Source organism: Choloepus didactylus, chromosome 5 (assembly GCF_015220235.1).
Source record: "Choloepus didactylus isolate mChoDid1 chromosome 5, mChoDid1.pri, whole genome shotgun sequence".
NCBI classification, from domain to species: domain Eukaryota; kingdom Metazoa; phylum Chordata; class Mammalia; order Pilosa; family Megalonychidae; genus Choloepus; species Choloepus didactylus.
In genome coordinates this window covers 15961563-15986186 of record NC_051311.1, presented here as the reverse complement: position 1 = coordinate 15986186, position 24624 = coordinate 15961563, and the positions used below count along the sequence as shown (strand labels likewise).

General features: G+C 37.3%; 1 protein-coding gene across 3 annotated transcripts in view; it reads left to right on the top strand.

Moving 5' to 3' along the window:
* Window positions 1–24624, top strand: part of EPC1 (enhancer of polycomb homolog 1) — an 89546-nt gene that overhangs the window by 4762 nt on the left and 60160 nt on the right. Inside the window, exon 1 of one of the 3 annotated variants that reach the window (XM_037835584.1) lies at window positions 16742–18104. The exons of 1 other annotated variant lie outside the window; for it this stretch is intronic. In XM_037835584.1, coding sequence (XP_037691512.1) covers window positions 17952–18104 — 153 coding nt within the window. In that variant the 5' untranslated portion in view covers window positions 16742–17951. Of the gene's footprint in view, window positions 1–16741; window positions 18105–24624 lie in introns of those variants that run through there. One more of the 3 variants, XM_037835586.1, reaches the window with a different exon arrangement.

Here is a 24624-nt window from a genome sequence, read left to right as displayed (position 1 = left end):
ATTTGGTCATAAAGCCAATTCATTGATATTGAGTAGGCCCATACTAGCTGGATGGATCATTTAGTTTGCTTTCATACTAAAACAGAACTTGACTGCTGGTGTAAACAGTAGGACTTGAGTAATCAAGAGGCAAGCGCATGCTAGGTTTGGTTCAGTAGCTCAACAAAGTTATCCATTTCCTTGGTAGATTCCATGCTTTTACATGGCCATAGTGTCAGCAGTGTCCTTCCCATAATCACAAGATAGCTGCCAGAGCTCCCACATCATATTTTGGTATTACAATTCAAAGGCCAGAAGGGAAGAGAGTTCCTCTCACGGGTCTTTTAGTAAGGCAGGCAATTCTTTCCCAGAAGCCCCACAGCACACAGTTTCTTGCAGCTCATTGGCCAGGTTTGTAAGACATGCTTGTGCCTAAACCAATCATTGATAAGAGATTGAAATTACCAAGATTGACCTGGCTAGGGAAGAACTCTTGGAAGGGTGATTCTAGTTCTCAATAGGGTTAGCTCTTAGTTGCTTTGTATAAACTTTAACTGCTTTGTATAAACATTCCTGAGTGATGAAAATTAATATCTGTTTTCATAGAGACCAGACTGGTCATTAGTATGGCTAATTAAAAAATAAAAATTAGAGCTTACTATGTTCCAGGCTCAAGGCTAAATAAACCTGAATTATCACCTTAAATCCTCACAAAAATCTTAGAAGTTCGGGTAATTATTATGACCATTTTACAGACAAGGAAACTGAGGCTTCAAGAGGTTTACACACCTGAGGTTTGCCCTAGGGTACACAGCTAATAAATGAAAGTGCTTGAGTTTGACAATCTGAAATCAGAGCTCATGTCCTTAACTACTCTGTACTGCCACATTAGATATTTGTAAAGTTGTGTTCTACAAATTGACATATTTTAAATATACTCTATGATATTGCTGCTTAAATGACTCCTCTAGTGAATTGTTTTATAAATCTAATAACTTCTTCATAAAATGAGTAATTGCCCTCCTAATTTATCAGCTGTATATATCCGAAGTTTTGTATGTTGAATTTACTTGAGGCACTTGTACTACAGCTCAGGAATATCTTCAGCAACATGTCATGAAATTCTTTCGAAGCTGAATTTTTGTAGGGAAAAAAACCATCATAGGCCAGAGATTCTGTGAAGCCTTGTCAAAGTGGATAAATTCATGATTCATAACCTTAGAGCCAAACAGAATATTGGCTTCTATTACAAAATTTACAAAGTCAATTTCATGTACTAAAATGTTTCGGTCTTCATCAAATTTTGAATATACAGAAGTTTTCTACTCTAAACATTTTTAGGGGACTCATAGCACTTGAGCAGGGTGAATTTTGAACTTGTGCATGCACCAGCAGCACCTGTAAGGCTTGTTAAAACACGGATTGCCAGGCGTCCCTCCCAGGGTTGCTGGTTTGGTAAGCTTGGGGTGGGGCCTGACAATTTGCATGTCTAACAAATTCCCAGGTGATGCTGAGGCTGCTGAACCAGGGACTGCCCTTTGAGAACCTCTGATCTAGAAAAAAGATGGTACCCGCCTTAATAAAATATGGATCACAAACTTTAAAGGGTGCCGTTTAATATTTGGCAAGTATGTAAATAAATACATAGGGTGGCCATGGTAACCTCAATGAAAAGAAGAGATTGAGCACAAAGACTTGAAGGAGGATTATTCTTACGCTGTAGCATTAATATCACATTTTAAATTTATTTGCCAACAGTTCATATGTGTGTGTTGAACCTTTTTTGAAAAAACAGCAGTCCATAATTTGCAAATTATTTTTAAAAGTAGGTAAAAATAGTAGAACTTGGTTTTTTGCTCAGTAGCAGGTTGCATCTGAAAAAGTCTTCTGTCACTGTGGCATCTTGTTGGCTTTTCTCAAGATTTTTATCCCACCAACCACTAATGCCCCACATTCATTAATAGATTCTGGTTTCAGTGAGACTGAGAAAGGGAGGCTGCCTGCCAGTGGCCTATATTTAGCTCTGTAACTCAGGCCACTGCCTCAAAACACTGGAAACTCTCCATCCTCAGGGGCAGAGGTCAAAAAACCCCAGTTGAGAAATACTATAATGTGCCAAGAAGCAAAGTGGACCTTTTCCAAGAGTTTAATTGCTTCACTGCCCCGTTAGTAAGCTTCGATACGTACAAACTTTTTTGTTCCGAAGGCCTTGCTCACGTTTTCATAAAGTATAAAGTCCAAGGAACAAACTGCCAATGTGAAAGAGAAAATCATCAGCAAATCAAATGCCCTTACCATCCCCAGAAGCCAATATAAGCTTCATACAATGGAGGTCTTGTCAAGATGCTGGTGTGAAGGACCCTGGAGGGGAAAAGGGCAGTGAGTTTGGGTCTGGTGTGGTCCAGTATCCTAAAGAGTCATTCAGCACCTATTTAGTAACAGTCTCAGATCACTTTGAAGGGCCTAAAACCGCCAGAACTTTGCTCTCCGATGTAGTCATCACTAGCCTTATGTGACTATTTAAATTTAAATTTGAATTAATTAAAATTAAAAATTCATTTCCTACATCACACTAGTCACATTTCAAGTGTCCCATAGCCACATGTGGCTAGGGGCTACTGTATTGGATAGCACAGATTTATGGAAACTTCTGTTGGCCAGCTGTGGTCTTAGAATGCCCCTGGGTCCTTCAGACCAGGCAGGCTCAGGCTGTTGCACCAGTGGATCTCAATGCTGCTTGAACTTAGAATCACCTAGAAACATAAAAAAAAGAAAATGCCTAGACAACCCTTCTGGAGATACTGATTTAATTGTCTAGGGTAGGTCTGGACATAAATATTTTCCAAAAACTGTCACGGGGTTCTAAGATGCAGTGAGGGCTGAGGATCACTAAGTTATACAAAACAGGTCAATGGCTATTGAAGCAAGCCACTAAATCAAAAATTGGGCAAGTTAGTAGACTAGTGCTGCTACCTTCCGAAAGAGATTTTCAAAAGCTACAATTAATCTCCTAGGAAGTGAGGGAGGTCCAGACCTGAAGAATAACTGGACAAGGTAAAGCAATAATTGACTGCTCAATGAACTCCAATTTTGGCTGGAAGAAAAATAGCCCTATAGCAGCTCTTTAGTTGTAAGTTATTTTGATGCTTTTGACAGTGTCTTGTATACTGAAAGACTATTCAGTAGTTAACATGAGTTTTTAAAAAATAGTACAAAATTTATTCAAGTTTGATATCTCCAAATTAGTTCTTCCTTATGTTTTCAAATTTAGTTCACAAATCTTGTCATATTTCTAAAGCTCGCAAGCTTTAGAAATCATGCTCCTTTAACTAATATTTGGTTTCATGTATAACCTTATACACCTCCCAACATTTTACATGATATTTATAAATTTACTACGTTCTACTTCCTTCTTTGGTAATTAGTTAACATTTTCAAGAATGTAAATAAGTCTCACAAATCTAATAACTTTAACTTCTAAATTCTGTGACTCAAGTTCTCTTAAATGTTTCAATACTACATATAAACTTAGGAGTTCTACTTAAAATCACAAGTTTAATAGGCTGACATCTTACACTCCATTTGGTCAAGTGTTCTTAAACAGTACAATTACTTAAATTTATCAATTATGCACAGATTGATTAACAGTAAAATATTTTTAAAAACCTTTCTGTACTTATTCTAAATTTTTCTGGAATTAAAAGATGTTTACCTGCTAAGAAAACACTTATATTCTACCAAACAATTTTAAGTGTTTCCTTCCCCAATGAATTTTTTGATATGCCTTCTCAGCTTATTGAGCAGAGGCTTTGGTTGGAATACAAACAGATCCTTGTCTGAGAAGCTGATGGGAGTTGCTGAGACTTATTTATATTCACTGTGTCAAAAAAAAAAAAAAAAAGTATTCCTTAGGCTGACTTCCCTTAGATGCAAATCATATCTTTGTTTTCAAGATAGGCTAAAATCTATAATATCCACCCAAGTGTCTATAGCAATTGACAAATTTGGGTTTTGCATTTCTTTATCTTTTAGCATATGTAACTGTCTTTTATATCTAAAACAAGAGGCCTTTGAATTTGGCAGAATCCCATTCTCCCTTATAGGATGATCAACTCTGAATACTGAAACTGTTTCATGGCTTTGTCTGACTACGTGGTTACAATTTCCAAGGTTACTCTAGTGACCAAAATTTTAACTTCTGGAGTAACTGACCAGAAGTCTAACCATATACATTTCTATGGAAGATATTATGAGGACACAAGTTTGATTGATTTATTTTAAGTTCTTAGCTCTACTCTTTACTACCTGTATAACCTTGTGCCGATAGGTTAACTACCCAAATCCTGTTTCCTCTTCTATGACACAAGGCAATATTACCTACCTCATCTAAAACACCTACAACAGTGCCTGATATGTCCTAAGCACTTGATATATGCTCTAAATTCATTTTTTTCATAGGCAAGTCTGATTTCAGAGATCAAAATAGCCTTCCACTGTGTGATGGGAATTAAAACTATCACCATTCAGGTCTATTAATGTTCCAATATTAAAGAGATTCTGGGATAGATAATTATCCTTTTCAGACACTCTGTTAAAAGTCAGTGACTCAGCTAGACTTTCCAAGTACTAAGGTCTCTTCTCTGCTGTTTGCTCATCAAATAAATCTTTACTGAGCATCCACTATATTAAAAAAAAAAGTATGCTGGGCCTTCTAAGGTAAATAAAAATGAATTAGCCACAATGGTCCTTTTCCTCAAAGAATTTACAGTTTAGAGGAGACAGAAATGTACCAGCTCTCTATAATACAAGAAAGAATGAAATAAATGCCATGCAAGTATTAATGGATGAGAGAGAACAGAAAAAGAAAGGCATTTGGGAATTGGGTAAACTTCATGGAGAAGGTAACTTTTGACCAGAGCCTTGAAGGGTGGGTAGACTCAGAACATGTGGAAATTGAGAGAAGACATTTCAGGAAGAGAAAGCTGCATGAGCAAGGAAAGGAGAAAGTGCATGACATTTGGAGACCACCAGCCAGCAGTCCAGTGTGGATAGTGAGTAAATTATAATGTGGGGGGTTAGAGACTGGGGGAGGTGGGCTTGTAGCAGTAGTTTGGAACCAGCACAGGGAGGACTTGGAATCCCAAGCTAAGGAATCTGCATGCTAGGTCGGTTTCCATAGCTCACCAGCTTCCACGCTGTGTGTTAACTGGCCAGAAAATGGAGTTGGAATAAGCAGGAGGGAACTCCCTCTTTCTTATATTAACCTGTTTCCCCATTGGCCTTGTAAAGGAAGGCTCCAGCAGTAACTATCTCTGGCCAGGGAAGTTTGGTTAGGGAGAGCAAAGAGAAGTAGAAAAGGTTTGGAAACTTGGAACCATTTTCGTTAAGTGTGGACACTGGGCAGCAGGGGGCAGCATGAGGGCACCTAAAAGCTGAAAGAATGCATAGGGGATTTGTTTATTTAAAATTTCTTTACAATTATGAGTTTTTACTTGTAAGACCACTTGTATTAGTAATAACCTAGTATTCTTTTCCCAAAAATGAATAGAAATTAAAAGAGAAATGAAGAAATATAACAGCTGCCCTGAGTTAGGCTGGCCAATGCCAGGATGAAATTGCTATTTATTTGAGAGCATAGAAATGGGCAGTTCTCTAATTACTTACTTTCAAATGACTAGGAATTCAATGTTTGATGTGAAAGTGTGTGAATTTCAATTGAAAAACACACCTTTATATGACACTTTAAGAGTCTGCTCTTTTTTTTTATTTTGGAAGTATGCTTGTTAAACTGCACAGCGCTAAAGGAGCTATTGGAAAAGTGGAAAACTCTTGAAGATAAAATTTCTATTAAATAATGCATTATAAATTAATGTACATTCTACTTTTCATACCAAATATATGGAATTTTTAATTTTGCCTTTTTATGATTAGGAAAGTTTTTTGAATTTGGGACTTTTTTCCCTTTGTAGCTGAAATCCAAAACTATCTGCACTGAATTTAATCAGATTCTTCTGGTGAAATTCACCCTTTATTAACCTCTTTTAAAGTTTGGGACGATAGTAATGTTAAGAGTGGGAAATTGGATGTTTCTGTACAGATTCATTTTAGCTCTGGAACTTGCTATTGAGAATGCTGCATTATACCAGCTAGAAGCCTCTTTCTCAAGTCTGCAGGGAAGATGGTATCATACTGTTTCATACACTTCACACTTAAGGGAAAAACCCTTCTCTCTCTCGTCCTTCATAATTCTCTCAAAGTCCATCATATGCATTTTTGAAGGTATAATCACTGTGTGGGTGGTCCTTTGTCTGAGGCTTTTTACTCTCTCATTTAACCTTCTTTTATATGCTTGTTTCCATGTATTAATAATGCTTCATACTTGTCACTTTAAATGGGCAAATAAATTGATGGCCTAACAATTCCATAATTATTGAATTGTGATTCCCAATTTTCATTAGTGAAAATCTAAAATGATAAATACATTTTTGGTTTAAGCTAGTTTTTTTGTGAAAATTCTTAAATATAATGAAAAGAGATGAAAATAAATTTTCAAAATAATTTATGAAACATTTCCTGTATATTTGATTTCAAGCATTCGTAAACCTGAAGGTATAAATGATATCAAATTATTTTAAATGTTACCTTTCAAACCAGGATATACTCTGTGTATACCTGGTTTGTGCTTACAGGAATCAACTTCATTAGTGGCAATGACTACATCGCCTTTTCCTTTTGTATCTCCCATGGTTTGTAAAACAATGCTTGCACAACTATGGGCCCAGTGAATAAACAAGATTAGGAAAACTTTTTGAAGTATATGAAACATAATCAAGTGTCTTGACAAGATTTAAATGTACTCTTCATATTTTCATATTTTTTACAACTGGCAAAATTGTTACTATAATTATCTTTTTTACAACTTTTTTTTTTAAGTGCCTGGACATTGCTATTGTGTTAATTACTCTCTTCATTTATTACATAGAAATCCCACGGTCTTTTACTTTGAGAATATTAAAGTAATTGCAGGTTTACTAGACTTAATTATTTTGATCATTTCTGCTCCAGTCTTTATTTAGAAGTTCACATCTTACTTTTTATATTAATTCTGATTCCCTACTTTCCATTTTTAGTGATACACTTGTAAGCTATATGGTTTTCTCAGACCACCTTCTACCATGCTCCTGACAAAGCTACTTTCATTAGGCAAGGTATACTATAAGAACCTCTTATTTAAGGATCAAGTGTTACTAATTAATTACCAAGTAGCAGTCTATAACTTATTCAATGCCCTCATTGAAAATAATCTTCCTAGGGCACATCTTTCAGGACTTTATTTGCTGTTTTATTCATCTTAAGGACTTTCTGTACTATGTAAATGCATAATGAGGAAATATTAAAGGCATGGTTTCTATAGAAAACACATTTCTCTAAATAAATAATCTTTTCCTTTGCCTTTTATATTTAAAAAATTTTATGTACCACCATGTTTTTCTGCCAACTATAGAAAAGTAAGGTAATCATAAAATTTGAGAGTTGGGAGAAATCATTAAGGCTTAGACTTTCTTTTCAAATTTTAGGACTCTGAGAACAGGGAGATTAAGATCAAGAGCATGTAGCTAATTGGTGACAGAACCAGAATTGGAATATGCATCTTTTAAAATAAAGTGCCCATGAATTTAATGCAACTGAGGTAGCCTAGCATGACTTATTTTTAAAAACTCATTGAATGACTCAATTATAAAAATGTAACATAACTTTGAAAGTTTTTTTGTTTGTTTGTTTGTTTTAAATAGTTGTTTAAAACCCACATGCTGGAGACAATACTATTATCAAATTCGACTCTTTTCTCTTTAAACCTCTGTTTTATTTTCTTATTCCCATTGAGAATTAAGAAAAGAGAATTTTAAGAAAAGCTATCCTATTGAGTACAGTTCAAAATTAATGCTGAAAAACCTCTGTTTTTCAAGTAGACAGTGAAAGTTCAGTTATTTGTAAAAACACAGATTATGGAACAGCTCCAGAAAACAAAGGTAAAGAGTTCAACATTAAGACTGAGGAAGGGAGACTAGCCAGATGCTGGGGAGACACACAACAGTGTCCCTACATGCCTGGTGTGAAGAAGTAAGCATGTGTGTTGTGCATGCTCACTAGCAGTTTTGTGAATGGGAGGGATGGAAAGGATAAAGTTTGAAAAATCATTCAGAAGAGAACACTTTTATATTCAGAATAACATTTTTCTTTTTTAAGGCTTGAGTATTGAGTGTTTTGTTCAAGGAAAAGAAGGAATGAACCACCAGTGTAAACCCAGTTGAACGTTTATGTTAAAATGAAGGTATTTAGGACCCTCATTCAGCTTATCCAGGAGCAACTTTCCAGCCTAATGTGGAAACTATTCCTTAACATTTCTTTAAGAAAAATTTTCAGATTATTTGTTAAATAATAACGACCTCTAATACTTATTGTACTCTTACTACATGACTAGTGCTGATGCTATTTTATAAGATTTTATGGATTAAATGAGATAATACATATAAAATGCCCAGCCCAAAGTAAGAACTCTGTTCTAATGTGTTATTTTGCAGGATATTTGTGTGTCCTTCCTAACTACTATGGTGAGACTGAGTTATAATAATACAGTCTTCCTTATTTTGCATGAACTTTGCAATTTTCAAAGATTTTTCACCATATTATTTCATTTGTCCTTCATGATAGCCTAAGAGGGAGTATTTTTTAGACCAAGCATATGAAGTACTTACAACTGTACTTAAGAGATGAGACAATTTATATTAAGTCACACTGCTGGTAAATGGTAGATAAATTAGAATCCAGGTCTTCAGCGTGGAAGCCAGTGTTCCTTTCAGCTGGTCATGCTGTATCTCACTGCTCTATATTGCTACTTTGAATGCAAGCTGTTATTTATCATCTGACTCTTGTTACATGTGGCTTCATTTACCCTGGGGAAACAGTAGCAACCTGTCCAGATAGGCCCTGACCTCCTGGGGAGCTGGCGTGACCAGATTTGGAGACAGAGCAGTCACTAAGCAATCACCTGATGAATCCTTTAGCGAACTCATCAAGGGGAAAAGAATACAACAGAGCTCCTTGTAGCTAAAATACAACTGTAAGGGCACCACAGGAAAACAAAACAAAACTATTGTAGAAGATGATTTTAATATTTATATAAATTGAATTTAAATACTATCTTATAGGTCTTTGTTTCATTTGAGGATTTTTTCAGTTCCTTTCCTTAGATGAGAGACCAACAATGCTATATTTCATAATCTACAGATCAAAAATAAAGCTCAGAAAAGTAAAAGGATCTATTCAAAGGAATAGAGTAAACATATCCTGACAACAACAACAACAACAACAAAAAACAATAGCTCATGTTTATTGAGCATGACTTTTGTATCAGGTCCATGCTAAGCTCTTAGCATTATGTCATTCATTGCTTGCAACAGCCTAGGTGACAGATTATATTATGGTTCCTAATTTATGGATGAGGAAAATGTAACTTAGCTTAAGGTAGAATTAAAAATCCTGAATCAAGGTTCAACATGTTCTTCTCAATAGAGAAATTTTAGGAAAGAAAATGTGGCTAAACACTTTTAGTGAATTTGGTATTAAATACCAAATATATTGCCAAAGCATGGCAATCAGTTCAATTTTAATGCCTGTTCAAATTCTGTTCAGTTTTATATTTAAATGTCTTGTTTTGCTGTGTTTTTAGCAGGATAAAAAAGTCTTAAATGGTAATAATGTTTACATGTATAAGATAATGTTCAAAGTTCACATTTCAGCCTTCTTGAAGTAAATGAAATGCATCAGAAAAACTGTTACTTTGAATTGCCTAGAACAGAATATTTCCCAAGTGTATTCTTGTAGAATTAAGGCAATAATTGATTGTACATGGAAAGGAGTTCCATGGTCAGATAAATTTGGGAAATACTGTGTTAAACATTAGTAAGTAGGTTTTTTTCCTGCAGGACTTCTCTGGGCCTATACAGTATGGCTTTTACAGAGGAAGATATAATAGGCAGTATTTAATATTTCAACTATCTACCTCATATCAGAATATCTGGGATTAGTACTTTCTGGAACAAACTTTTAGAAAATGCTAAATTAATATCTGGGAAGAAATAGTGGTAATTGAGCCCTAGATTTTTGCTCAGATTGATGAATTACTAACCTTCATTTGTGTAGACTTGGCACTATTGTTATTCAAAGACAGCAGACATTTGTTCTGTGCTTTAAACCATAAAAAATTAAACCCATTATTTATTTTAAATGTTCTATTGTGATCACAAGTGTTCTTTAAAATAAAGAAAAATCAATATATTCTAAATGTCCCCTAGAGAGTAATGCTTAAGTAAATTATGTGCATAAAATAAATAGCTTCATCAAAATTGTTCTTAGAAGAATATTTAATGAGATGGGAGCATTCTCAAATTATATTACATGAGAAGTAAGGGCCACAGCAGAATATATAGTATTCCCCCAATATTGTAAAGCAAGCAAACAAAAGGCAAAAACAAAAACCAGCAAACAAAACCAGAAAGGACTGAAAAGAAAAAAGTCAGCACCACTGAAATGTTAATTTCATGAAAAGATCAATTGAAACCAAAATGTATAATCTTATCCAAATATATGTGCTACCACTGTGTACTTACTTGTCTTGTTTTTGGCTCATGCATCTAGTGTTTGGGAAATGGAATTCAGAAGAAATCTTAAAATCTGGATATGGCTTTATATTCTTGTCAGTCAGCAACCCATTTAGATAAGTCAGCTAGGTCTTCTGTTTATTAGTTTCTGCAACCCTGAAAATAGAGACTGTGTTTTACTTCCTCCTGCCACCAGAACGTTGTGAAGACTCATGAAATGATGGAATCTTCTAAATGAGGGAGGTCCTGACCATCTCAGGTATTCTCTGTCCTGGGCTGTGTCCTGGAGCTGAGCTTATTTTTGGCCTCATCGTGGTATTACTTCTGTGAACAAGCATCTAGAAAAGTATTAGAGGAGAGTACTGGGAAATTTCTTCAGACTTTTACTTGGCTTTGACCTGCCCAGTAAAGGACTAACCTACCTCAGGCATGAAGGAATCAGTGGTTCCTCCAATTCACACATCAATTCCCCCAGGCTATTTTCCACCCCTAGAAGCCTAAACAAAGTGTTCCTGCTGTGATTGCCAGGGACCTCATTGTTTCCAGTCCTCCTCATTGATCATCTCCTTGAAACTTTGACCTCACTTGGGTTCTCTTCTGGTTTCTCCCAACCTTTCCCCTGACTTTTCCTGGCTCACCTCCCTCTTCCCATCTCTTAGATGCTGGGGTTCCCTGGGGCTCCATTCTCAGTGCCCTTCTCCCATTCCCTGAGTCATTATCCACACCTATAATCTCACTCCTCAGGTTTGAAATCGTGCTCTTCCTCTTCCCCAATAAGGAAGAGAGGAGAAATTAGATTCTGAGTGCTTGTCTAAACAATTGACACAATGTTACTCAAAGTATCACTACTTTTACTAGTATTAACTTATTAGATGATAGGAAAGATAATTCCATTTCCAAAGTTTCAGAAGATAAATAGAAGTAATCTCGATAGAAGCAATGTCAGCTCACAATATTCCCTCTCTCAAATGCCCTCTTCACTGTCAATCTTTCTTTGTCCACTACCCACTAACAGATTTGACTTAATTAAGCCTTCCAATATAAGTTTTTACTTCATAACATTTTTCTCTTGTTCCTCTAAATTCCATTTCTTAAGCCCTCATATACCATTTATAGAATATTGATTTACATGTGTCCCTTAGTTAAACTAATAATCAAGTGGTATATTTGTATAGAAATCATTTGGAACTTGGTTGACAGTAATTTAGCATAATCCAGTTTAAATACTACCCAAAACTTTTGAGTATATGCGGCTTAATTCTTAGATTTTTCTTATTTTCTAAGATAGCCATAGTCCTCTGGCAAAGTAATTGTTGTAATGTATAACATGGAAGAGACTACTAAATACTTAGTTCCCCTATTAAATACTAAATTGTTTTGTTCAAGTTCTAAATGATTTCCTCTAACCACTGTGTCTAGTGGTATCCTCATTAAAATGTTGTCATTGAAGAGTCATCAGTTCCCTGTCAGTCAGGTGAGGAAAAGATCAGATGATCTAAAGGTCCTGGGAATTGAAGGAGGCAAATCCTAAAATTACCCTATCACCTTTTTGGGGGAAAGGGGATTCTAAATTTTAACAAAATCCTTACTATGGCCAGAGTAGCCTTTCTATCACCAAAGGATTTTACATTATACAATAAAATGTATTTCATTAACCTCTTTTTTTAAAAAAAAATCACAATACTTCCAGAACTATTTTGTGGATTTTAAAAAATTCTATTTCATTCTCATAACAGTCCCTTTTGGAACCATGTGTTTTTCAATTGTTTTTCTTCTTGATTTAAGCTTGTATTGGAGGTAAACTTAAATTGAAATAACTTTGAGTCCATTCTACTACATACAGTTCACTAGGATTGATAATTTGCCCTTTGCTCTTTTAAGGTAGAATTGGACTGTTTCTAGATATATTTTGAACTATTTTATTTTGTATTAAACATAATTCTTAAATATTATGCACAGAATTCCACGCATACATCAACTCTTAGAAAAATCAGTAGTTCATGTTTGTTTCTATGACTTCCTGCTAAGAAAATTGCAATGCAATTGTATTACTTAATTTCAAACATTTCTTAGATGGGGTAGGGGGGAGAATACATCATAAAGAGCTTCCAGTTTTTATTTTCCTAAGTGTTATTTTGGAAGAATTATTTGCTGCTATTTCTTTGTATAGCTTATGATGAAAAAGAAAAAGCAGAAAGTTAAGAAAATGATTGCTTCAATGAAAACATTAATTCAGCATTTAATACCTTTGCACAATGCTTTCAACTACAGCACTCATCATCTTTTAATGTGCAGTCTCACATGTTTTAAGGAAATTAATTTCACAAAAATATAAACTCTCTTTACTATTAGCTTTGTGAAGCTAGAGATCATATTAGTCTTGTTTATCATTGCATTTCCAGCACAAACTGCTTTGCCTAGCTCTTAGAGTAAATATTTGTTGAATGCTTGAAGGAATGAAGAGTCTGGGCTTCTATTACCAAAATGGGTATTATGATTTTTTATCTTATTGTCCTGTCAAAGAGAACTTTAACTTCTTTGGTATCATCCACTGTTGCCCTCCTTCCTTCTTGCCTCAGTAGGTATTGCTAAGGTTATTCCATTCATATGGCTGTCCTTTTAACATACAAATATGCCTAGGGCTCTTGCATCTTCAAAAGCAACAAAACCCTTAACTAGAAGAGCTTTGTGTCTCTCCTTCCCTTCATTGCCAATCCTCTTCAAAGAGTAGTCTACATTGAACATCTCTGTTTTCTCACTTTGCATTTGCTCAATTCACTTTAATCAGGTATCTGTGGCCCCACTCTGGAATTAGATAGCCAGGGATTCAAATCTCAGTATTGCCTCTCACTGGCTTTGCAACCATAGGCAGGTCACATCACCTGTCTAAGGTGGACACCTCTCCAACAGGACACACCTCATAGGGCTCTCATGAAAATTAAATGAGATGGCACATTGAAAGCACTTCCACGTTGCTGGTGCATAGCAAAGGCTCAATCAATGGCAGTTATTTGTCTTAATGATTGAAAGTGTAATAGGAGTTCAGAGATGCGAAAGATGGGTGTAGGCTAAAGAAGAATTATTTTGAGTTCACCTAAGTTTCCTTTTTCTTCAGATTAGGATATTAGGGCCCGGAGATCTTGAGTAGTTAGAGGAAGCTTCATGGAGGAGGTATATCTGAGTTAGATTTTGAAGAAAAATAAAAACCATGACATTTATTGAGGGTTCCTGGTGGACAAAGGACAGTTCAAATGCTTTACATGGATTTCATTTGACCCTCAAATATTCTGTGAAGTAGGACTTCGGTAGCTGGTAGATAGTCTGAAGGGGGAAAGGGAGGATAGAGAGAAAGGAATAAATGAAAACCTGGAGGCAGAAACATATGATTTCTGAAGACAGTGACAGAAGCCAAGATCAAGAGCTTGTCTTAGAGAACCGATATTGGATACAGAAGGCTAAACTGTTGGAGGCCTTGACAACCATACCAAAGAATTACTTTATTCAATGAGCAAAATAAAGAGCAGTTATAGTACATTGATTTGGTGGCATGCACTGCACCTTGAAACCTTGAAGGGCAGAGTTTGTAGCATGTTCTCCATCTCCCCAGGGACCCACAACCTCTACCAGCCACTACCGCTAGCCACTATTAGGATATTACCAGCAGCTTCCGACAGCATAGGAGCTTAATAAAGGCTTATTGAAGGAATGAATGAATAAAAGATGAACTGGATTGAAGGTTGTTTGTACGTGTGATGTGATGAAAGCTTGGACTATGTCTGCTATAGCGGCGATGGGAATAGAGGTAGATCCTAGAAACATTTTTTCAAAGAAGTATAGAATTGGGGCCATACTAGACATGAGCTAATATTCAGAGCCTTATTTCAGGTTTATTATACAGTGCAAAATGCAGTGTCGGAGCAATTGCATTTGAGACATTCTCTCTTTGGAAGTGTTTTTGTTTTTTTGTTTTTTTAGCAGAAATCACATTTCAGGGTGATGATTTTGTAATTATTACCACTAAAGCTTATGCCTCTTTACTTTCTATTCCTACTCTCTCCATTCTTGTTCTTACCACTTTTACATCATACTTCAATTTTTGTAGGAGTCTCCTGCTGAACATCGGCCAAAATAAATCTCCTCATCCTCAAACACACCAGGTTGCCCCTGGCCCTTCATTCATCGAGTTTCTTCCTCTCATGAATGCCCTTCTACCATTTCTAAACTCCCATAGCCCTGCATTTCACAATACCACCCAGTACTGGTAATTTGGCTAACTGCTATTCCTTTGCCAGTATCTTATTTGTATCACCTACAGTGAGGGTACTGTGTGCTAACTAGTTATTCAATAAATATTTGTGGCATGGATTAAATCTATTTTAAATAACTGCAAAAATCTTTCCAAACAAGGATTTCCCTTTGAGGAAATGTTAATATATTTAGCTTAACACCAGTATACATACACACACACACACACACACACACACACACTATGTATGTTTAGTATATATTTTTGCAATGTTGAGAATTTCACATTACTTTTGTTGATATTTAGAAAAAAAGATTAGGAATAGGAAAGAAAGTTAAAGACATTGCAGGAGTAGTCATTTTTGCAAAAAACCTTTTGGTGAGATAAAGGAAGCTGAAGAAAATTAAATCTGTACTTTATTTCTGCACTCCTGCCCCTTAGGAAGGAGGGAAGTGAATTGAATATGAAGGCCTTGGACTTCAACCTTTGGGTCCTTGAGAACCCAGTAGAACCTGAGAGGTAGAAATCCAGGGCATTGAGGAGCTGGATGGAGAACTGATGCAGAAAAAAAAAAAAGACATCTCTTTAGTATATTAGCTGCAAAAAAAAAAGCAAGCTGAAGAATTTGTAAGCATCTCCATAAACCTGTCACGGAGAGCAATTCTAGAGTTTCTTAGAAAACTTGTGCAGTGATCATTGTCACTAATGTAGAATGTGGAAAATATTATCCATAGGCTGTTTAATGAAGGTAAAAGAAATTTGTTTCCTTGGTTCATTCATGACTTTAGACCCTACTTTGTTCTATTAAGTCTTAGGTCCCTCAGTCACAAATTTTACTACTGGGATTCAAGGAATCTCATATTCTAGGCTAGAAAGGACTATTATACTCATTTCAGCCAGTATTTTCTGAACTGTTAAATCTTGCTAAATAGGTGTCATATTCCACAGTGGAGCTGGCAATTCTTGAAGGTCCCAGAATGTGCCATGCTGAGTTTCTCAGGGCTCTTAGCCTTTGCAGCCGCTGCTCTCCTGCCTAAGATACCTTTTTTCCCTTAGGTTTTTTTGTTTTTCTTTGTTGTTTGTTTGTCTGTTTGTTTTTTGCAACATCTCCGAAAAGCGTTCCCTGACTGCTTTCATTATAGCTACAACCCATGGGTTGGGGGCCACTCCTGCTTGTTCCAACAATAGCCTGGATTTCATCATAGCAACTTACCGCTCTGTGTGGCAATTGTCATTCACGGGTCCTTTCTCCAGGAGCCCCTCTGGGTGCTGAGAAATCAGCAGCACACTTGGAAGGCAGTGAGGGCTCACTGTTTGCTCATAGAATGAATAAATGCATAGTCTTGGTATAGGAAATGTGGGTGAAAGTCCCTCTGCCTTACAGTTGTCAGGATTCGAGTTTTAGCATAATTTTGGAGAACTGCAATCTGTGCCTCTCCTTGACTTATCCCCACCCCATGGAGTATAGCTAAACCAACTTGGAAGATAGCAGTTTGCTTATGTGCCCTAAGCTAATAGTTTATATCCAACCTAATATTTAAGAACACTGGCTATTTTTATTATGTAGTCCCCCCCACCCCCCGCGCGAGGCGGGGGCAGACTAAAAAAAATACTTTTGTTATCTTGGTGAACATTTGAAAATTTGTTGCCAAACTCATTAAAGACACCCAAACATTCTTTCAGATTTTAAAAAATTACATTGATGAGAGTTCTTTGGACACTCATTTTCCTGTGTAACATATCAAATGTCAGCAACTTATTACATCCACCTAAATCTCTTCCAATAATTCAGGTTTCCCTTGTTTTCCTTGGGGGTGGAGTGGGGTGGCAGAAGCACTGCAGGTCTGTATATGGCTCAGTTATAAATATATTGAACATATGGTAAGTAAATCCATGACTAGGTTGCAGAAACATTTTCTTTTCAGTACAAAATCATGAGCTGAGTTTAAAGCATAGGCTCTTAAACTCTGAAATAGGTCTTGCTTTAAATTGTTTCCCTGCAGGTTACAGTATCCAATTCTCTTTGCAACAATTACAATAGAAGAGTTAATGTAGGTAGATAAAAAATACAGGATTAAAAAAAATACTTTGAAGTAAAAGCCCAGCGGGAGGGAAATGGACCTATGATTTTATGTGTCGCCTATCAAATAACAGAATCCAAAGTTTCATTAGATGTAAAAATAATAATTGCTGGCAAAAGTTCACCAGAGTAACATTCTGCTCCTAATTTTGTTTGTATTTTTGTCTTAGAGAGCTAAAACCCCGTGGTAACTAGGCTATGCGTTCGCCCATGAATTGGCCATCGGTGCGCACCACCTCGGGAACGCCTGTCACAGGTCCCGCCGCAGGTGGCGTTGGCAGCCCCGGCGTCACCCTCCTCCCCCGCCCCTCGCGCCGCTCGGGATGGCAGGTGCCCGAGCCCTCGGTATGAGCCGCAGGGAGCGAGCCGAGCCAACGCGGCCGCCCCGCTACTCTCTCCCCGCTGCCTTTCGAGAGGCCCGAGGGCGGGTGGAAATAGTTTCCCTGCACCTTCCTTCGCCTCTCAGAAAAGAGCGGTCGGAGGGAGCGAGCGTGAGAAAGTGAGCGTGTGCGCGACAGGGAGAGGGGGTCCAAGAAGTCGGCCATAGGATCCTGAGCGCCGCGCCCCACCGGCGGAGGGCGGGGGCCTGAGCAGCGCGGCGCGGGGAGCGAGGCCCGCGGGAGCCGGGGGTTGGCGGGACGCGCGCTCCGTGCCGGCGCCGGCCTCGAGCCCGCGCCCCCCCCCGCCCGCGTGCCCGCGCCGCTGCGCGATGCAGTGTGGGGAATGGCTGGGGTTGGCTGAAGAGCGCACAGTGGAGTTTTAATGTCCGCCATGTTGGCCATGGCGTATTGAAGAGAGAGAGCGGAGCGGAGCGGCACAGACTCCCACCCTCCGGGCTGGTGTTAGTGCCTGGACAGCGGGTTCTGCGCTCCGCCCCTCAAGTCCCTGGCAGCGGTAGGCGAGTGGGGACCGAACCCCCGGTTCTCCATGATCCCGCTGGCCGGGGCCGTTTCCCCAGAGCGGAGAGGTATCTGCTGCGCCTGAGATGAGTAAACTGTCGTTTCGGGCGCGGGCGCTAGACGCCTCGAAGCCGCTGCCGGTTTTCCGCTGTGAGGATCTGCCCGACCTGCACGAATACGCCTCGATAAACCGGGCCGTGCCGCAGATGCCCACCGGAATGGAGAAGGAAGAGGAGTCGGTACGTGTTAACTCCCCTGTCCGACCCACCGCCAGGCCCCGCTCCCTGTGCTGCCTGCGGCGGCGACGGAGCAGCATTCCCACACAAAATGGCCGCCATCTTCTCTTCCCCGTCGACTCTCAGTCGCCGGCGGGGCCTTTACCCCGCCCTCCCCGGCCTCGACCCCCGGCCGCCGCGGCCCGGTGGGGCCTCCTCTGAGGCCACCCGTCGACCCTGGCCACTGGTACCCGGGTCCCGCGGAGTTTGGGGACCCGAAAGGCACAAAGGGGTCACGTGACGAAGCCGCCGGCAGCCATTTTGTGGTCTTTAGTTCTTGGGCTGGGCCTTGTGCATCCGGCGAGGGGAGCGGGCTGCGCAGCGGGGTGCGGTGGGCCCGGCGCGGAGCGGGACGACCGGCCTGCAGGCCCTCCGCCGGCCACTGGGTGGCGCTCCAGGGTCACCGCGGCCTCTGCGCCGCTGTCGGCGCCCGAGAGCGCTCGTCGGTGCTGTGGGGCGATACGGATTCCCAGGGGTGGGGACAGCATACTGAGCTGCATGCAGCCCCCACGTGGAGTCTCGGAGGGGGCATGTCCTGTTGACTGCAGGTCTCGAAGGCTTATTTCTGCCCCTCTTTGGAACGGAATGTCTAGGGTACTGCGTGTTCGCCCGGACGACTTTCATAGATTAGAATGGTTCGCAGTATCCTCTTTCTGGGACTTTTGCATCCATCCTTTCCCTCCCCAGTGCTAGTTAGTCGGAGGGTAATTAACTATTATCTCTGACTTTTTCTTTGAGCCTTGAGAATACATTGCAGAGTTGTTTGGAGTACGTGGCTGTAGTTTAAAGCCTATAACTTTAATAGTTTTTTCTTCTGTAAAATTTAAGTTCTGCTTTCTGGTCTCAAGGTGGGGGGAGAAAAGACCCGATTATATAGCTCTAAATTTAGAAAGAAGGTCTTTTCTCATCCACAATTGAACTAAAGTTTAATGCATTGATAGTCTTAATATTGAAATATCTAGATCGGGTGGGTTTCAGAATGTAAATGACTGTTTACAGCTAATAGACGTTTTATCATAGCTGTGGCTTTACCTTGTTGTGTAAATTGGGTTCAGACACAAGGATAATAGAATCTTCCTCTCATTTCCCCCAGATCCTTGACAGTGTAACTTGATGACTACTAATCCTAAGGAATTGCATACCTTGGTTTTCAGGTACAGCCACTAAGACAGGGTGCAGTGTATTGACAGTTCAAGGAAGTCATGGAGTCGCGTGGATTTGTGTGCTACAATTTTTGTTGTGGAAAATTGTACTGTAATACTTCTCCTTGGTACTGTAAGAATTTTAAATGTAGTAATTATACTCTGTAATGTTTTTGAAAATAAAACTTTTTAAACTGTTTGGGTTGTTTAACCTTTCAAAGTACAATAGTTGTGACAGTTGAATGTTACTTTTGAGAGGAGTGTCATTAATTTTACAGCTAAGCTAAGTGCATGTAGTAGTTGATTGTCTAGTGTAGTACTGACTTTCAGCACCTTGTCTATGAGACAGTATCTCTTAATTTTTTATTTGTATCAACTTTAGAGTAGAATGGTGCCATTTGTTTATTTTTAAACAAGTGATTTGTTTTTAAAAATTAAAATACTTGTGACGCAGAATCTTGTCTTTTGGTTTTATTTTTGTTTCTGTTTGAAAGTTTTGCAGATAATACTTTGAAGTTGGGGTTTTGGTATTACACAACCTTGGAAATTAATGTCTAGTTCTTGTTTTGCAGCCAAGGGGAGAGCCTTGATTAAAACAAGGTAACACCACAGTGCAATTTAGAAATTGTCTTTGCTTCTGTTAATACTTTGAACAGTCCCAAGAGCTACCACTTAAAGTCAGAGCTAAGCTCAACATCAATGCTTATTAAATTTACAGATAAAATTTTTGGTCACTGAAATAACTTTGACATTTTATAGTGCACTGGATTTCATTAGATTGCAGCATGTGGAGTCCCTGTAATATGAGGGATATAGGGATTTTTTTTTTAAATCATGTGTGTAGACTTTCAGTTCACATCCAACCAAAACTATCTATGATCAGTGAAGCATAGACCTTAAGAATAGACAGTGAACTTAACAGGGGTGTAAAAAGTACCAGGTAAACAAACAAGCTGCTCTGCAATCCTGTGGTTCATGCTGGTAGTAGACCATATAAATAACAATATTGAAACTAGTGTGTCTTCAGTATTGAAAATGTAGGCTAAGCATAAATAAAGGTAACTTTTGATAATTTGTTGAAGCATTTTTTGTTTCTTACGAAGAAGAGAGGTTAAAACAAACTTGTCTTTGACACATTAGTTAATGCTGTATCTTGGGTCTCAGTGACCTAGAGCCTGAATTGAGTACCTAATATAGAAAAAGTAAATAATCCTATGTTAGTTGTGAGAGATGAGGCAGATTTGGATTAGGGCAGTTTCTTATACTCCAACTTATTAATCAAGCATTTCAGGATCAGAATGCATCTGCAAAATTGTCATGTGAAATATACCTAGTAATTATTACCCTGTTATGTTTCTGTGGTAAACCTGGGTAAAATCTGGGTCTTAACATGGAAAAGTACTATAAGTACTTCTGTTCAGCCATTTTAATAATACAAACTAAACACCTTGGCCTAGTTAGGCATACCTCTTAGTTTTTGCGAAAAACAATTTTAAGTAGCAGGCCCCAACACCCCGCAAAAAAATGAATTTGTAGGTGGAAATTGAAGCTTTTCTCAGCTTTGGAGTTTATTAAAAACAGTAACAGCTAAAGAGTGAACAACTTTAGTTGTCAGTCTTTTTTTATTGTAATGAATTTAAAAATTACTCCAGATGATTAAAATTGAAGGACTTCAGCGAGTCATAGATGTTTGGGAGTAAAAGTCTGAATTTGTACATCGTAGTATATTGTGACTTGCTAAATCAAAAAAAAAAAAAAAAAAAGAATGGTGAATTTTTTATTTACTGAATTATAGAAGTAATTTTCAAATCATAGGGAAGTAATAAATTATCAGCTCTAAATATGAAGTAAATGAGTCCTGTTTGGGGGTTTTAAAAAAAGGGACAAATATTTAAAAGTTAGGAGCATTCAAATACTAAGTTTAGTGACATAGCTTCACATTTAATTGAAAGGGTAGCTTATAAAAAATTAGTAATGCTAATTGGTTTTATTGACTTATTCTGGTTAAAGTTGGAACTTGATGTTAAGTTACAGTTCTTTATGGATACTTCTTAAGAATAGACATTCTGAAAAAGGTGGTTTTAAAAAAGTGGTATTTAGCAAATTGGAGCTACCTGGTTAAACTTTCACTGGGGTGTTTAGGGTGTGTGGCTCTGTTTATAAAGGATAGAGACAACTAGTCCAGGTAACAGAAGAAAGGTTTGGATAAGATATTTGATGTGATTAAAATGTTAATGATGCTCTATCATACTGGTAGCCACTTTGAGACTGTTAGAAGTAGAGTCCAGCCATCATGACCCAACACCTCAGTTTTAAAGACCATTTATAAAGTAGACTGGTGTTTTTTGCTTTTATTGGGGGGGGGGAACGTAGATAGAAAATACTGTGCATTTCTTTGATATGAGAAAAAAATGGTTAAGCACTACATTTTCAAAACTGTAAAAGAACTTTTAGTTTTGCTTTTTTATAAAATAAAGTTTAAGTCACTTCTAGTGATAAGTTTAAATGTTTGATTTCTCATTTTTTGAAAGAAATCAAGTTTTTTTTTTGTTTTTTCTTTTGCAAACCAGGATTTTTAGCCCTTCTATTTGGGAGCTATAAAAAAACAATCTAGATTTCTCCATTCTGTCCACTGTATTAGAAGTAGACAAGCGTGGGAGGCCTCAAATTATAGTGGAAGTAAAGTTTAGTTTTTAAAGATAATTTGTATTAGAAATGACTGGAGGGTATTTGGAACTTAGGCGTTAGATAGCAAACAGTCTGGATAAAATCAGAGATAATTGAGAAGCAAAAATAAAATCTAATTTCAATGTTCTACCCTGCTCAAGATATTTTAGAGTAGGAGTTTCTAAGCTGGGGTTCTGAGAGATACTTGTAAACGATTCTGGAAGTTGTTGAATTCCAACGATAAGCATATAAAATTTCATGATGTATTTTTCTAGGGAGAAGCTTCATAGTTGTCATTAACTTCTCTAAAGTATTAGTAATGGGCTGGAGCAGAAAGCTCAACATTAAGATCTGCTGTCCTAGAGATTTCAAACTGAGTCATTTTGGATTTGTCTCAGTATGGTATTTGTTAAATAGGCTTAATAGAAGGAGGATGAGTGAAAAATTCAAGCTTATAGACAATCCAAGAAGACACTGAGGACTTGTAACTACATAAGGAGCCTCTTGAAAACTTAAGTTTCTGGGCACCTAAATGTTAACTTTTGTTTCAGTGTGTTGTTTATTTAAAATTTTGGAATAGTACCATTTTTACTCACACTTCATTTTCTTATAAAATAATAAAAACGAATGGACTTATGTATCCATTGTATAAGCAGTGGGTGCTTTGTGAGCAGTAGCAGTGGAATTTGTGCTGAACTATATTTTCTTTCCATTAATCAACAAGACTTAATTACAAGGACCATGAAAATATAAGGCAGCTTAAACTTGTAAACACAAGATAAAAAGCTGTGTTTAAAAGCTGATGAATTTATGGGTAGGATTAAATATTAAACCATCCATTCCTAATTTTTATTAAAAACAGACTGGGTTTTAGTTTTATATTTTACATTCTACATAATTGTTCTTTAGTGACAATGATAATGAAACATGGCAGTTATATATATCTAAGGCCATTTTTTTAAGCATTTATTAGGTAATAGCAAGAGGTCCATTTGTATATATGGAGGTGTGGATTCTGACTACATTTATAAATCAATTTTCTTGAAAAGTTAAGAGTACATAATTGTTATCAGTAGTTAGTTAAAACTAGTTTAAAACCAGAGGGTGGCATTTTAAAAGGCAATGATGGTTTAGTTTGTGATTTTACTTAGAGAACCTACAAGGAAATGAGAGTTCTATATCATAATTTGGGAATAAAATGAACTGTGGATCTCTTAAGTGCAGAAGTGATAAAGTATGAAATAGTCTTAGAGACAGAACCAAAGTGTATCTTTTTCCTTGTAAAGTGCGTTTTTGGACTCTTAAAGTAAAACTTACATTGATAGGCTAAAATAACTTTTATAGGAGAATAAATCTCAAGTAGGGAAAATCAATGAAAAAATGAAGTAATTTGAATGCTTTAAACAACTTTCTAGAACTGTTTTCAATGAATTACTTGAGGTCTATATTTTAGTCTTCAACACATTTATAAATTGTGGCAGATCTTTTTTGATCTAGTTTATTAACTTAAAACCTATGGTTATAGGTAGTGATTTTGAGCTATTACAGTATTTTAAACATAATGGATACCCAGTTTTGCACCTTTAAATATATGAAGTGAATTTCATCCACCAGCCACTGTAATAGATGGATTAAAAAATAAAAAATGAACAAACCAACAGCTGTACTTAGTAAATCTGCTCTGACATAATATTTGAGTTGTAGCATTGGTGAAATGGGGACATCGTTCTTTAAAAGGTAAAGACCTTCCTCAGTTATTTGCTGTAATGGAGATATGTTTTAAATGTTTGGTTCAGCTATGGATACGCATTGTTACATAGCTTGCTAAATTTTGCAATAGATTATTAAAGCAAGTCATTTTGGTTGATTTTTTTTTTCCTCAGTATAGCAAGTATTTTTGTATATTGGGGTGAATTATTTTGATAATTTAGAATCACAAATAGCACTTGTAAATCCTTTGAGAAAATGCCCCTTGGTTTTGTGGCCTTTACAAATTATTTAACCTGTGAATGAACGTTAGTATTTTCATGTTAAATAGCGATAACAGTCTTCTGACCAATCTTACAAGGTAGCTCTGAGGAGTGAATAAGGCAGTATAGGTAAAAACGCTATAAAAATGTATTTCATTGTCATCAAACACTAATTGCGTGTTTAGAAGGGCTTTCCTTGTTGGCGTTCAAAAGCTACCTACACTCATTCAATCCCTCATGTTTGGAATTGTCTGGTTTGAAAGTGTTAGATGTGTTAAAGAATTGTATGATACAGTTGTGAAAAACTGTCTTTAAATTTAGGTAATTATTAATTGGGAAAAGCATCAAACTCGGGAGTTAGTAGACCTAAGTCTTAGTCCAGCCTCTGGCACCATGTGCGTGTCCAAGTTTTCTTCCCTTACTAAATGAGTATTTTATGTTAGCAATATATTTAAGTATCGTTTCTGTATTTTTTGTATTTATAGAGAAGTCATTAAATCTTGAACTAATGAATGACTTGATTTGTATGTTATGTAAACATTTACACAGAATTAAAGGTCGTTTGGGTGCATGGATGATTGGTTCCAGTTTGGCAGGAGTTCAAGATGAGCCAAGTTCTAAAGGATATAAATGGGTGCAGTAGTCATAGAATGCTTTTATTTTATGAAAATTTGAGTTTAGAGCCAGAATTGCAGTGACGGTTGC